Here is a 13,663-nt window from a genome sequence, read left to right as displayed (position 1 = left end):
GGGGGGGATTAGTGAAGCAAGAGTTAGATCAATAAATATGAAGAAGAAGAACCTATTTAAAATGGTTGTCCAGATATTCTTTTAACAGAAACCATAGAGGAATTCTAGATATAATATCTCCTCAAGGATATGATCAAAGAAGAATTTTACAGACTTTAATGGAGGGACTGATATATTTGTTGGATGCGGTTTAAGAATCATAGCAAGTTTAATTTTTATAAGAAATCGAAAATGTAACAGTCCAAGCCCATCGCTAGTAGATATTGTCCGCTTTAGCCCGTTTCGTATCGTCGTCAACCTCACGGTTTTAAAACGTGCCTACTAGAGAGAGGTTTCCACACCCTTATAAGAAATGTTTTGTTCCCCTCTCCAAAATGAGATATACCCACCAGCCACAAGATCAAAGGATTACAAAAAAAAAAAAAAGCATGAACTTGACAACTGAGACAAATCTTTCCCCGTTCCCATCCACGGCAATAGTATTAAATATGAACAGAATAAATACAGACGGATCCATAAGAGTCTCAGACTCAACAACCGATAAGCGTAACTCATTGCGGACAGACGAAATAAAACTAAAAGAAAACTCACAACTGCATTCACTAGCACAATTCATAATCAATAACATAATAGATTCATTTGTGTACCTGTGAACCACATTTTGCTCATGAAGATACTTTAAACCACACAGAATCTGCCTTGTATAGGCAGAAACAATGGAATCCGTAAGGACAACCCTCTGATATAGGCTCATAAGGGAGCCCTGAGATACAAGCTCAAGGAAGATATAGAGTTTTGACCCATCCGGCTCCTGCAAATAATAAAGTAAAGTATTAACTATTGAATATACGAAATTGTAATAGTGACGAGTAGGAAACTAGATGAAATTAATTGCTACATTAGCTAAAATTGGATAGCCATGCAAGAATCCATGATATGGCCTGAACTTAAAGCTCAAATCTAAAAGAAAGCAGGAAGTAATCAGATGATGTGTGCTCCAAACTCTGCGCATCACTGCACCTACCAACATACTTCCAATAAGATGAAAAATTAAGGCATCTCTGATAATCCCCGAGGTTTTTGGTTTTTAGTTTTTAGAAGTCGTGCTTGATTTCTCATCTTTCTTAACAAAATATTTGAATTCTAAGCTATGATGAAAAGGAAAACAAAGAAAACATAAGCATCACAATGCAAATAACAATTCAGCCAAAGCTTAGAATTCGTTTGTGATTCAAGGGCAACTAACATTGAATTGAACTCTGCATATCCTTTGCGTATACTCAACTGAAACCGAAAACGTATTAGATTATCAAAGACTAGAACCAAGATACTTTAGTCCCTATAGATGGTTAAGCTAATAAACTAAAATAATTAAGCTCGACTTTTTTCGAACCACCCAAAGATGATTTCAGATGCCTAATAACTTCAAATTCTTCAGGATGGAGAAGGCCAATACCGTGTCGGTGCCATAGTACTGAACTATGTTCTCGTGCTCGAACTCACTTAGAAGAGCTATCTCCTGGAAGAAAAACAGGTTATGAATAAGAGATTATAAAGTGTACACATTCAGAATTTCAAATCAGGGCAAGTGTAACTCACCTGCTGAAGTTGATAGATACTTTGTCTTCCCTGACTATCTTCATCGAGCAGTGATACTTCCTTGACTGCAAAGAAGGCCCCACTCCTGCAGAAGAGAAACAAAATCAGATAGCCAAAATAACACTAAGGCTTTCTGATCAAGATGTTCTTGGAAACCCAGATGAATTATCAGAGTAAACGAAGACTAATGTGGGATTTAAGCTGAGTTCTTCTTCCTATCAACAAAAGGGTATCAGCCACCGGGAAATTCTTCTTCCTACCAAATAAGCTAAGAGAAACATAACGTACTGTGACATTGCTTCATACACAGATCCAAATGAACCGCTCCCTAGACGTTTTCCTTTTACCCAAGTCGTGATGACGGGTTTGCATCTCATATTGGGTGAAATATTTGCAGGCTCTGTAGTGCAGCTCGAACAGTCATCATCATTCGAGGTTGTGAAAGAACACCAAGACCGAACGAGCGGTGAATTCTCCACAGGCCCGACAATATTTCCCTCTCCTTCTCCTTCGACAAAAGGTTCGATTCCTTTTTGAACTTCATCGCGATTTTCTTCGTCAACTAAAGGAGCAAAGGTTTTCAAAATGTCCCAAGTATTATCGACATCCATAGGCGGCGGCGGCTTGAGTAAGGGAGGCCGAGCACCATTGATTCCACTTCTCGGGCTACATTCAACAGTAGTAGCCATACGGCTTTCATTCCACTCGAGAGATTCGGTCTTAGCCGTCGATTGCTCAACGCTAATTCGAACTGAATCCTTAACCCTAAGGCACAATTCATCTTCGATTTCTTTATCTTCCTTCTCCATACTAACTTCCTCGCTCTTCGGGCTATCAATAGTATGCAATCTCGACTTCAGTAGAAGCTCGGAAGATGAACGAAGCTTTCTGGCCTCCCAAGCCTCCATCGGAATCCCAAAGTCTTCAGGACCGTTTAGCCCTAAAGTCCGACAGATGAAATCAATTTCACCGTCGATCCCATTAATCCGAAAGCTGGAGGCATCCGGCGTGTCCATGGACCGAGTGTAAAGAGATCCAGAAGAATCTTCGAGCGAAGAAGACGAGGAAGGAGCGTCATAATCGATGTTCTTCGCCGCATTAAGTCGGCCAAGCTTGGGTTTACCGGCGTTTTTTCTCGAATCCATAGCTTTTTTTCGTTTCCCAGGAGAGAAAAACTCAGGCAGACGATGCATCGAGACTCTAGCCCATTAAACTATCCCCCCTCCGCCGTCAACAACAAGAAATCAACGATTTCAGAAAGGAAAAACTACAAAAATTGATGGAATTAGGAATTGAAAGATTGAATCAGCCTCCAAGAATGAGGAAAGATGGACTGAATTGGACTGGTAAACGCCGGAGAGAGAGAGAGAAAAAAAAAAACGCGGTGCTACGTGGAGGAATTGGTAGCCGAAACAATAGGGGAGGCGACGGCGATTGGCTTGGAATTTGGAGGGACCTCTTTTTGTTGCTTGTCGGATACCAAGTACAGACTATTTCTTCTCACCGTCGCTGACGCATCCCCTTGCTCCACCAGCTTATAAAATTCGACCTTTTTTATTTTCTTTTTATTATTATTATTTTTTTTTTTTTTTTTTTTTTTTTTTAATTTCACCTTCGTCTCATACTTTTCTTTTTTCCTTATTTCCTCACGTTTTCCTCGTAATAAAGTATAATAGCCATTTAAAAAAGCACGTTTCCTCTCTAAATGTGTAATAATTTAATATTAATTCTATTATGGTAAATATTTAATTTCTATACTTCATTTATATTCTAACAAAATTATTAAATTATCTTTTTAAACTTTTTAATTTTATATTTAATAAAATAACGGACCATCTCAAACCAACTCTACTCAAAAATATTATACATAGGTTGGGTTGGGTTCATATTACCGCTCATATCCACCGCTAGCATCATCTACTTTTTTTCAATGTTTTTAAAATGGTGGGATTTTCGCTCCCGTTATAGTGAATGTTTCGTTCTACTCTCCAATTAACGTGGAATCTTACAATCCACACCTTTCGGAGCTCAACATCCTCGCTGACACTCATTCCCCTCTTTAATCGATATGGGATCTCTATCCACCACATTTGGGGCTAGCATCTTTGTTGGCACACTGTCTCGTGTCCACCTTCTTTAAGACTTACCTTTCTCTCTCATCGACGTGAGTCTCACATTTCATTATTTAACAAAAGTTATTTTGATTGAAAAATTATTACATTATTAAAAGGTTAAGATTAAATTTTTATAATTGTCGAAGTACATCGCTTGAATGGTTAAAATGTCCTAAAACTTCTTAACTTGTTCGACAATTTACCAAATGTTTTTATTTTAAAAACTATAGTTTAAAACGTAGATAATTTCTTCAATGACGATTTGACATTTTATTATATTAAAATATTTTCACATACATCACATGAAACTCGACTTATCTACCATCCTAACTCAACTTCAACAAATCTATTACTTTAAACTATATGTCGATGTAATATACGCGCTTGTCCAACCGTGTAAAGTCAATTTATGATTAAATAATACTTATTTTTTTACCAACAAAATTTACGTTTTATTATATATAAAACTAAATTGAATACAAAATTTTATATTACTTTGACAATAATTTAAAAAAAAAAATAGAAATATAATTATTGAATCAACAAAATATGTAAAATAAATTAGCTCCCACCCGAGTGTCTCCCACTTCGAAGTGCTTAAACCTTTTGCCAAAGTCAACGAGACACAAACACCATTCTGTGTTTATTAGCTGTACCACTGTTGTCTCTTAAAACACTAAATAAACCCACTCTTTGTCGGTGCTCTTATTACTTTTTATTATTTTATATTTAATTTATAACCGTTCAATTCCGGGTCATTGTTAACCTACTCTGAGTCATCGTTAATTTTGTGTGAAACTTGTCGTTTTCGTTCGTTTTAGTCCTTAAAAAACACAATCAACAAATCCAACACAATGCATTTCACTTTTCCATTGATTCACGACCGTCCAAGAGAATTTTGGCTTGTTGTATGTCATTGTTGCAACTTCTCATGCCATTGTGAGGGGCTCGTGGTCATTGTTTGGAGATGTTCCCGTTGTTGTTAAATAGGATTTCATGGTAGATTGACAACACGTTATGATATACTATGTCGAGCCTCTGTGGATTGCCAGCCGTCCCTAGCAACGGTGGAGTCATTTTTTGCTAGTCCACATATGTATCTTAATTGACAAACACTAAGTCGCTATCTTTTACTATGGTATTATGATAAGATTCTATAAGGTTACCAATCTCCTGTGTTATGACGTTACCAAGATAGAATTTTAGAGAGTTACCAACTACCTCTACCCTCACGGTACTACTTCACTATCGGTCACCCAAGAGTATTTAGCCTTGCAAGGTGGTCCTTGTTGATTCACACGAGATTCCAATGCTCCATGCTACTTAGGTTAGAGCGTAAGTTAGTGATGTTTTCTGTTACTGGACTCTCGCCATCTAAGGTGCAGCACTTCATCGCTTCGCCTAGCAGCACGACGCTTGTATTGCTCTCCCTGAATGACCCACATAGATAACTTAGTTGGTTTTACAAAAAGTTTTGGTTAGTTGCATAGCCAGGTGAATTGAACGTAAAAGTATGATAATTATGTTTCAAGGTAAGCATGAACAGATGTGTGATGTCCCACCTTGGTTGGGGATGAGAACAAAACACCCTATATAAAGGAGTGGAAACCTTTCCTTAGCGTGCGCGTTTTAAAACCTTGAGGGGAAGCCCGAAAGAGAAAGCCCAAAGAGAACAATATCTATTAGCGGTGGATCTAGGTCGTTAAAAGACGACTAAGTGAGTATTTTTATACTCACTTGCGCTATTATTTTCTTTTCATACGTCACTTGAATTTTTATGTCTCGTGACAAAGACTCTTTAGAGAAACAAGATTACGCGAAGACTTGACATAAATATAACGATAGCTTCTAATGGTCTTATTAATGGTTTGTTCATTATTTTCAACAACGACCACTATTATACTATGTATGAAATGACCGATCATTACACATGTCATATGGTTCTCATAAGTGTTTGGTTTTTTACAATAATATGTTTAAATAAATAAAAAATACGTTAAATTTAATAAAAATCAGTTATTTAAATCGCAAAGTATATTTTAAATTCAAAAAAATGTAAACAAAATAAAAAAATGAGATTAATTAAATAAATTGAAATTAAAATTAATCGTGAAATTGAGCTATTACACAACTTAAATTTAAATGAAAAAAAAAACTCAAAATAAAAAGAAAAAGATTAATTTATTTCATTAAATGCGAATACGACGCCGTTTCTCCATCATTATAATTATTTCAACTAACAATTTTTTCTTTTACGAGATTTATTGATTAAATAATAACTACATAAATAGTAGAAGACCCGTTCTTTTGCATTGGGGGCTGAAATAGGAATACCAAGAATTTGGGAGCCCCATTTTCAATTATTGGAATTCCAGGGGCAAGTATTGCAAATATTTAACACCTCTTTTATTTTTTTTTTTCCTGAAATTTTCTAAACTGCTTTATTGAAAGAAAAAAAAAAAAACCTTACAGAAAAAACAAAATAAATTATTAATTTCAGATTAATTCAAGTTAAATATTAAAATCCAGATAAATATTTAAAAAAAAATAATTATTATTTTAGAACTTGGAGGCCAAGTAATTTTAGAAAGAAAAAGAATTATTCCAATAATTAATTTCCTTTTGGTCAATTAGCTTCTTCTTTTTTTTTTTTTCTCAATTTTATTTTCCAACAATTAATATTATTTTAATTTGGTGAAAAAATAGTCAATTGTTGGAAGCCTCTCGATCTCCAGTTGAATTTCATAAGAAATTTCCATGTCCATGAAAATATTAAAATGTCAACCATTTAAGTCGTCTTATTTGAATTTTCCATATTACGGATAAAAAAATTATAAAAGTTATAAAAATTGTGTTTGGATTCATGCATGACCTCTGTACCCTTTTACTTGTCCCAATTTTATACGACATGTTTGGTTTTTTTCGGTAGCTGTTTATATATATATATATATATATATAGGTTTAAGTTTAAACATTTTTTAATTCTAATTTAATTATTCTGATAAAATTTTTAAATACTTATTAAATAATTTTTTAGACAAAATTTAAAGTTTGAGAGTATTTTTATTTATTAAATTAGTGAAATAATATATTTAACCAATCACTCTATTTTATTTATTTATTTTAGAATTTTATATTCATAAATAATTCCTTAAAACCTAAATAAGCAAGTCCCCATTTTCTAATAAAGGTAATTTTAGGAAATTGGGTTAAAAGTTTTTTTAATGATTTTAAAAGTTATTGTTATTTGTTTCTATCAGTTGGAATATATATATAAATTTTTTATATAAATTCAACACCATAAACAAACAAAATTATTATAATTAACTAATTTAAAATTTAAAATTTTATAAAATTAAATAATAAATAGTATTTAAACATTAAAAATATCAAAATCCAAGTTATATGATAAAATGATACGTTTTTTTTATATAATTATCATAATAAATATAAACCTTAGAAATATGTTTAATAATGAGATTTAAATATTTTCATATAAAAATATGATTTAATATTAAAATTTTATATTAAGATATTGAAAGCATCGTTTTAAAACTAAAATTAAATTAAACTCTAAAAGCAGTTAATATTTTATTTAATGTTTTTAGAAAATATCCGTAAATTAAAATCGATAAAAAGAAGAGGGTAATTTAGTCATAGGGTACATGAAACACGTGGTGTACCTACAATGTAGAGTACACCGAGTCGCAGCGAATCGCCGCCCATTACCAACAAAATTGGGGAAATTTCTTATTAATTAAAAAAATTACTCCCAATATTTATTATAATATTAAGAAAAATAAATAAATAATAATTTAGATTTAGCAATGGCGCTGAAAGAGGAACAGAGGGACTCATTTGTTTGTTTGTTTGATTTTGAGAGTGTCAAAGAAAACTAAATACTTTTTATTTTTTTTAATTTTAATTTTAATTCTTTTTTTTTTTTCACATTCGCCGTCTCTCCCTCGCCAGAGTTTTACACGTTTGCCTCCTCTTCTCTCTCCGCCGTTCCGTTTTCTCTCTGCCGTTCTTTGTTCTCTCTGCCACCGCACGGTGGCTGAACCTGACCCAGCCGAGCGAACTGACAAAAGTCCTATTCGCTGTTCCGAACAACCCAAGCCTCATTCTCTCTCATTCCCAATCTCTCTCTCTCTCTCTCTCTCTCTCTCTCTCTCTCTCTCTCTCTCTCTCTCTTTCTCTCCGCCGCCGCTCTTTCTTCACTGTCTGAACCTCTCTCTCTCTTGTTGCCATCTTCAGACGCATTTCTTTTTGTTTTGGGGATATTCAGCAACCACTCGAGGCAGTTATTGAAACAGTTCCGTCTTCTGAGGTTTGTCAATCTGTCTAGGGGTAGGGTTGGTTAGTTCTTCGTCTTCATCGGATATTTCCTAGGGTATTTTATTTATCTCTTTTTTATTTTTCTTGCGGTTCGAACATCGGTGGAAGGTTTTTCGGAGGGTGCATATTTGGCTTAGGGTTTCTGATTTTTGTTTCGGCACATTCAATCGGTGTTCGGATTGTGGTTTTTCTAATTTCTTATTTCGTTAGGGTTTTATTTTTTTTCCTCCTCTGATCGAACTATTTTGACGGGGACAATCTTCTGCTTTGGAATTGTCCGCCTCTTTGTTCGTGAGATATACCCTTCTTTATTTTTCTGCATCTCAACCGATTCCCTTGAAGACGAGGGTTTTCCGAGGGTGTTTTGCTGACCGAATCTACAGTTAATTGAACACGGAGGCTGGGAGAGATAGTGAGGCCTTTCCTTCATACCATTCTTTTTAATTGAAACCGCTTCATCATCTTATCCTTGATATTTCCTCTGTTTTCATCCTCTGATGTTCCTCTCCCGTGTGAGAATTGGGTTGTATTCATTTTGTTCATAAGATGAGATAAATCCCGTTCATAATGCGTTCAGCTTGTAGCCAAATTGGCAGCTACTTGATTGAATAGCAGTGTTCTTGAAGTAGGATAATTGTAGAAGAAAAGCTTCTTTAGTGGCATTTAGGACATCAATTTTGAGAACCATCCTCTGGGTTCACTCCCCGTGCGTTTGCAACTTTGAAGCATTCACTGCTTATGTCAATCTTTGCTGAAACCTGGATATGCAACTAAGTTGATGACACATACGGCTTGTAGCCGTTATTCTGTGCAAAGTAGAGGTTAGGAATTTGAAATAACGAAGTACAGGTTAGGGCTTTATACATTCCGCTGTATAAGGAGCGCGCTTTTGGGCGATTTGAGGTGGTAAAGAAGGCTAGAAGTGTTTTTTTTGCTTCTGATATTTTGATCATGTTCAGTATTCCCTATGGAAAGAAGTGAACCCACTTTAGTTCCAGAATGGTTGAGAAGTACTGGAAGCTTTACTGGTGGCGGCAATTCAAACCACCTTTCTCCGTTGTCTTCTTCACCAACAGGTACTGCTTCTTTTTATTTTAAAATATTACATGCTCTCATTAATGATGCTTTCACTTACTGCTGACTTGCCTCTGGTTTGAAATGGTGAACGTCTTTAATTGTATGTCCTATATTGTGTAGATGTGTCCTCTCTATCTCAATCGAGAAATAGAACTTCCAAGACCACTGGTGATTTTGACACTACACGTTCTGCTTTTCTGGATCGGGCATCTTCATCAAATTCAAGGAGAAGTTTGAGCAATGGTTCTGCCAAACATGCATATAGTAGTTTTAACAGGGGTCATCGTGATAAGGATCGTGAGAAAGAAAAGGATAGGTTAAGCTTTGGGGATAATTGGGATTGTGATGCTCATGATTCTCTAGGAAAGATTCTTTCTGGTAGGATTGATAAAGATGGTTTGCGTCGATCCCATTCAATGGTATCCAGGAAGCAAGATGAGTTGTTTCACAGAAGAGTTGCAACAGATATAAAAGCTGGTGCTAACAGCATTCACAACAACGGTCATGGAATGCCTTCTGTATCTAGTGTCAGCAGTAGCATTCAAAAATCTGTCTTTGAAAAGGATTTTCCGTCACTGGGATCCGAAGAAAGGCAAGGAGCATCAGAAATTGGAAGAGTTTCATCTCCTGGTTTGAGCTCACCAGTTCAAAGCTTGCCAATTGGGAATTCAGCCTTAATTGGTGGAGAGGGATGGACATCTGCTCTTGCTGAGGTGCCCAATATGATTGGAAGCACCACAGGGTCATTGTCATTTCAACAAAATGTTCCTGCTACATCGGCGATAGGACCTCCAAGTGTGACAGCTGGACTTAATATGGCTGAAGCATTGGTGCAGTCTCCATCTCGAGCTCGTGCTGCTCCCCAGGCATCTGAGGTACCTTATTGTACCTTTTGGCTTCTTGTGTTGTATATTATGTGCTCCTTTTGATCTAACGTTCTCACCATTTACCCCCCAACTTTCCTAGTTATCTGTCAAGACTCAAAGGCTTGAGGAATTGGCTATTAAACAGTCCAGGCAATTAATACCGGTGACACCTTCTATGCCAAAAGCTATGGTAATTGGGGCTGATGCAATTGTTGAATCTTATGCTGTATAGATTTGTTTCTACCTCTTTATATTTTGATTAATTTTGGTGCAATTATTTTTGTTGATTAAAAAATATAAAGCTTGGTACTTAAAACATGTGAGAGAACTGAGAACCATTTACACGGTATCTTGACAACTTGTGTCAATCTTTGATATTAGCTAGAACTAATACTCTCTCCTTGGCTACTTATGTAGTATTAAGTTCTTAGGATTTATATGTAGAGAGAGTCGCTTGTCAAATAAACACTGCTTCTACATTTTAGAAACTGTAGAACTTTTTGTGGAAGTTTGTTATTCAAGTATTCTGTCCTTTTAACTTAATGACTGAAGGATAGTGTGTGTTAACTGTTAGATAGTGGAATTTGAAAATGCTAGAAGCTTCTGCTTCGATGTCATTTACAATGTGCTAGATAACTATGTCGTTTCCCCCGCTTCTATTTGATGACAAACACAATTTAAGGATGATTGAAAGAACAAAATACTAGTGAGCCCCAGAAAGGGATGGCAGGGGGGTTCTATATCATCTAATGCGTTATCTGATTTAGGAAATAGTTATTGCCAATTCTTCAAAGGGGTCTGTCCGATTACCTTTTGGAAATCTGTAAGACGTAGATGATAGGAAAGAGATTGCAGGCTTTGTTTTTTTATCCGATTTCATGTGCGCATATATGTGCTTTGCCACTTCGATTCTTTGCAGACTGAATTATCTTTGGTTGACCACTTTTTACTCTCTCAAGAGTCGAAAATGCCAGTGGTAGTAGGTTAAATATGCTTTAAGGGAAGTGTAAACTTTCTATGTTAAGGTTCTTCATTTGATTGTTGTGCTGTAGCCAATATACCATTGGTGGTTAGTATTCTTTGTTTGATAACGTGTTACATTCGGTAGGCAAGTTCTTTATTTTACCTGAAAGATCGTTAAGCTGTTAACTGATTATGATCTCCTCTTCATGTATCAATGGTTATAACTTTAATTGAGCACTCCTCTTCTGAAAGGGGTTCTCATTTGTTCTGTTTTTCCTTTTGAAGCCGATGTAAATTTTTGTTGTGCTAGCAGTGTAGTTCTTAAAATGGATTTAGAACCAAAAGAAAACAGAAGACAAAAATATATATATATATATATATATATATATATATATATATTTTGTGTTTTAGTTAAAGTTTTCTAAATTAATTTTTTTCACGCCTGATCAATAGTAATATTCTTTCAAAAGTACAAATAGATTATTATATTTATATGGTGAAGAAATGTATGAAAATATGAACACAGACCATATCTTTCCTGATAATTTTAAAAGATCTGTTTGTAAAAACAATTTTGATAAACTACATCCAAGCAACTCTCTACTCTTGTAATATGAAATATAGTTAGTTTCATGATAAATTTCTACAACAAACTATTGATTTTATCTTCCAGTTCAGCATTGAACATGTCTAGGAATACATATTTCTCATTATTATATCTAACTGCAAGTCTTCTGTTTTGGCCCCTTAAATGATCATTAGTGTTTGTTTCCCTTTTTACAGGCGCTTAATTCTTCTGATAAATCAAAGCCCAAATTAGTATCAAGAACTGGAGAACTTAATGTAACCACCAAGGGTGGACAGCCACAGCCCTCGTCAGTCCATGCCAACCAATCTCGTGGAGGACATGTCAAGCCTGATGCCCAAAAGAGTTCTCATGGGAAGTTTCTTGTTCTAAAACCTGTGCGAGAAAATGGTGTGTCCCTTGCGGCAAAGGATGTCTCAAGTCCAACTAGTAACGCAAGCAGCATGGCAGCAAACAACCAGTTCGCTCTTGCACCTTCAGTTCCACATGCTCCTTTGAAAAGCCCAAACAACGCAAATGTTTCCTCTTTGGAGAGGAAGGCAGCTAGCTTAGATCTCAAATCTGGATCAACTTTGGAAAAAAAACCTTCCTTATCACAAGTCCAGAGTCGGAATGATTTCTTTAACCTCATTAAGAAGAAAACTTCAACAACTTCTTCTGCTGTTCTCTCAGATTCATGCTCTTCTGTGAAATCTCCTTCAATTGGCCAATCTGATGAACTAACAAAGGAAGAAATCAACACTCCTGCAAGTTCTCAAGTGATTGAAAATGGTGCTATGGAGATTCCAAATGGAGTTGGTTCCGAAGAGGTTCGGGGATCTTGTGACAGTGGTGAAAAAACTCAGAGGCACGCTGCTTCGGAATCTCTAGATGAGGAGGAGGCTGCTTTTCTTCGTTCTCTTGGATGGGAAGAGAACTACGGTGAGGACGAAGGCCTTACCGAAGAAGAGATCAATTCTTTCTATCAGGAGGTAAACAAAATACTTGTTGTGACATTTCACTAATCTCCTCTGCAATACTTTCCAAAATCTAGTTCTTGTTTACATTAGCTGTTGAAGTTGGAACTTTGTAATATATGCTCTAATTTTGATTGCAGTTGGAATGCATGAAGTTGAAGCCATCTCTAAAAGTGCCGCGATGCATTCAGCCAAAGATATCTGAATCTCACGAGGGAAGTAGCAAGGATGGAGCCGGTTCTGAACTGAGCTCATCTGACTCGGATGCCTGAATTACTTCCTTTTCACCCATGAAAAGTTCTAGTTCTTCACAGTTTCTAATCGCAATGGGTCAGTTTTTATTTTATTTTATTTTATTTCATTTTCTTTTCTTCGTTTAAAATCATTTTCCTTCTTTTTTGTTTTCATGGTTTTAAAGAAATGCTGATGGGAGTTGGGTTGGGATGTTAATTGAAACACTGAACAGTGCAAATAGTGCAATAAGTTACAGTTGCCCAAATCATCCTGCCTGCCTGCCTTTACAGCGGGAGTTTTTGCAGTTTTAAAAGGGCAGTTGCAGAGGTTTGGCAGGCGCATATTTTGTCTGCGTTCAAAGATGCATCTTTTGGGTTATTTGGTTCTTTCTTCTCTCACTTTTGAAGAGGTTTTTGATTCTGGAAGTTACTAGGGAAGAACAGAAAAAAAAAAACAAGAAAAGATAAAAGGGTTACTTACTGTGCTGCTTCAAAGAAAAATGGTAAAGAAAAGAAAAAAAAGAAAGGAAGTTTCAATCTTGGTTCAGCTNTTACTAGGGAAGAACAGAAAAAAAAAAACAAGAAAAGATAAAAGGGTTACTTACTGTGCTGCTTCAAAGAAAAATGGTAAAGAAAAGAAAAAAAAGAAAGGAAGTTTCAATCTTGGTTCAGCTGATACTGATTTATTGTTTGGGATGTTGTTGGGTGGTTGGGTAGTTTGTAGCTTTGTTTGACATTGAACTGCACTAATTACACATCAATAAGAGGGATTAAGTTTAGTGATTAATTGCCCATTCTCTTAAGCATCTCTTCTGTTTTTGGTGTTAAGAATGACTTGAGAACTTGGTTCGAAATAAATTGCCAACTATTTTTATCATGAACGACTCGCATGCCCCAAGAAAGTAGCTAATTTTTTTTTTTTTTTTTTTTT

The 13,663-nt window shown here is 35.5% G+C and overlaps 2 protein-coding genes across 3 annotated transcripts in view; one reads left to right on the top strand and one right to left on the bottom strand.

Moving 5' to 3' along the window:
- LOC111805668 (mitogen-activated protein kinase kinase kinase 1-like) overlaps nucleotides 1-3,118 on the bottom strand; it is a 5,225-nt gene extending 2,107 nt beyond the window's left edge. Inside the window, exons 1-4 of the mRNA XM_023690830.1 lie at nucleotides 1,888-3,118; nucleotides 1,600-1,684; nucleotides 1,457-1,519; nucleotides 648-811 (exon numbers count right to left, since the gene is read on the bottom strand). Of these exons, the coding sequence (XP_023546598.1) occupies nucleotides 648-811; nucleotides 1,457-1,519; nucleotides 1,600-1,684; nucleotides 1,888-2,792 (1,217 nt within the window). The 5' untranslated portion in view covers nucleotides 2,793-3,118. The remainder of the gene's footprint in view (nucleotides 1-647; nucleotides 812-1,456; nucleotides 1,520-1,599; nucleotides 1,685-1,887) is intronic.
- Nucleotides 3,119-7,624: 4,506 nt separating this feature from the next.
- LOC111803245 lies at nucleotides 7,625-13,248 on the top strand. Of its 2 annotated transcripts, XR_002816363.1 has the most exons (6): nucleotides 7,625-9,127; nucleotides 9,249-10,003; nucleotides 10,095-10,184; nucleotides 11,741-12,514; nucleotides 12,640-12,829; nucleotides 12,918-13,248. XR_002816363.1 is itself a non-coding variant. In XM_023687576.1 (5 exons), exons 1-5 carry the CDS (start codon nucleotides 9,019-9,021, stop codon nucleotides 12,769-12,771), a joined length of 1,860 nt encoding a protein of 619 aa, XP_023543344.1. In that variant the 5' UTR covers nucleotides 7,625-9,018; the 3' UTR covers nucleotides 12,772-13,248. The 2 variants fall into 2 exon arrangements, 1 of the variants encoding a protein (XP_023543344.1); XM_023687576.1 differs by having other exon boundaries at nucleotides 12,640-13,248.
- Nucleotides 13,249-13,663: the final 415 nt, after the last annotated feature.

Source organism: Cucurbita pepo, chromosome LG01 (genome assembly GCF_002806865.2).
Source record: "Cucurbita pepo subsp. pepo cultivar mu-cu-16 chromosome LG01, ASM280686v2, whole genome shotgun sequence".
NCBI lineage: Eukaryota > Viridiplantae > Streptophyta > Magnoliopsida > Cucurbitales > Cucurbitaceae > Cucurbita > Cucurbita pepo.
Note: the sequence above shows the minus strand (reverse complement) of the source record. Positions and strands in the feature narration are given on the sequence as shown.

Bases quoted from the DNA above. Each gene is read 5' to 3' on its own strand.
- LOC111803245 (XM_023687576.1), top strand. From the start codon at position 9,019: ATGGAAAGAAGTGAACCCACTTTAGTTCCAGAATGGTTGAGAAGTACT. The intron at 9,128-9,248 runs GTACTGCTTCTT...TATATTGTGTAG, and splicing joins GTTGTCTTCTTCACCAACAG to ATGTGTCCTCTCTATCTCAA. The intron at 12,515-12,639 runs GTAAACAAAATA...TTTTGATTGCAG, and splicing joins TCAATTCTTTCTATCAGGAG to TTGGAATGCATGAAGTTGAA.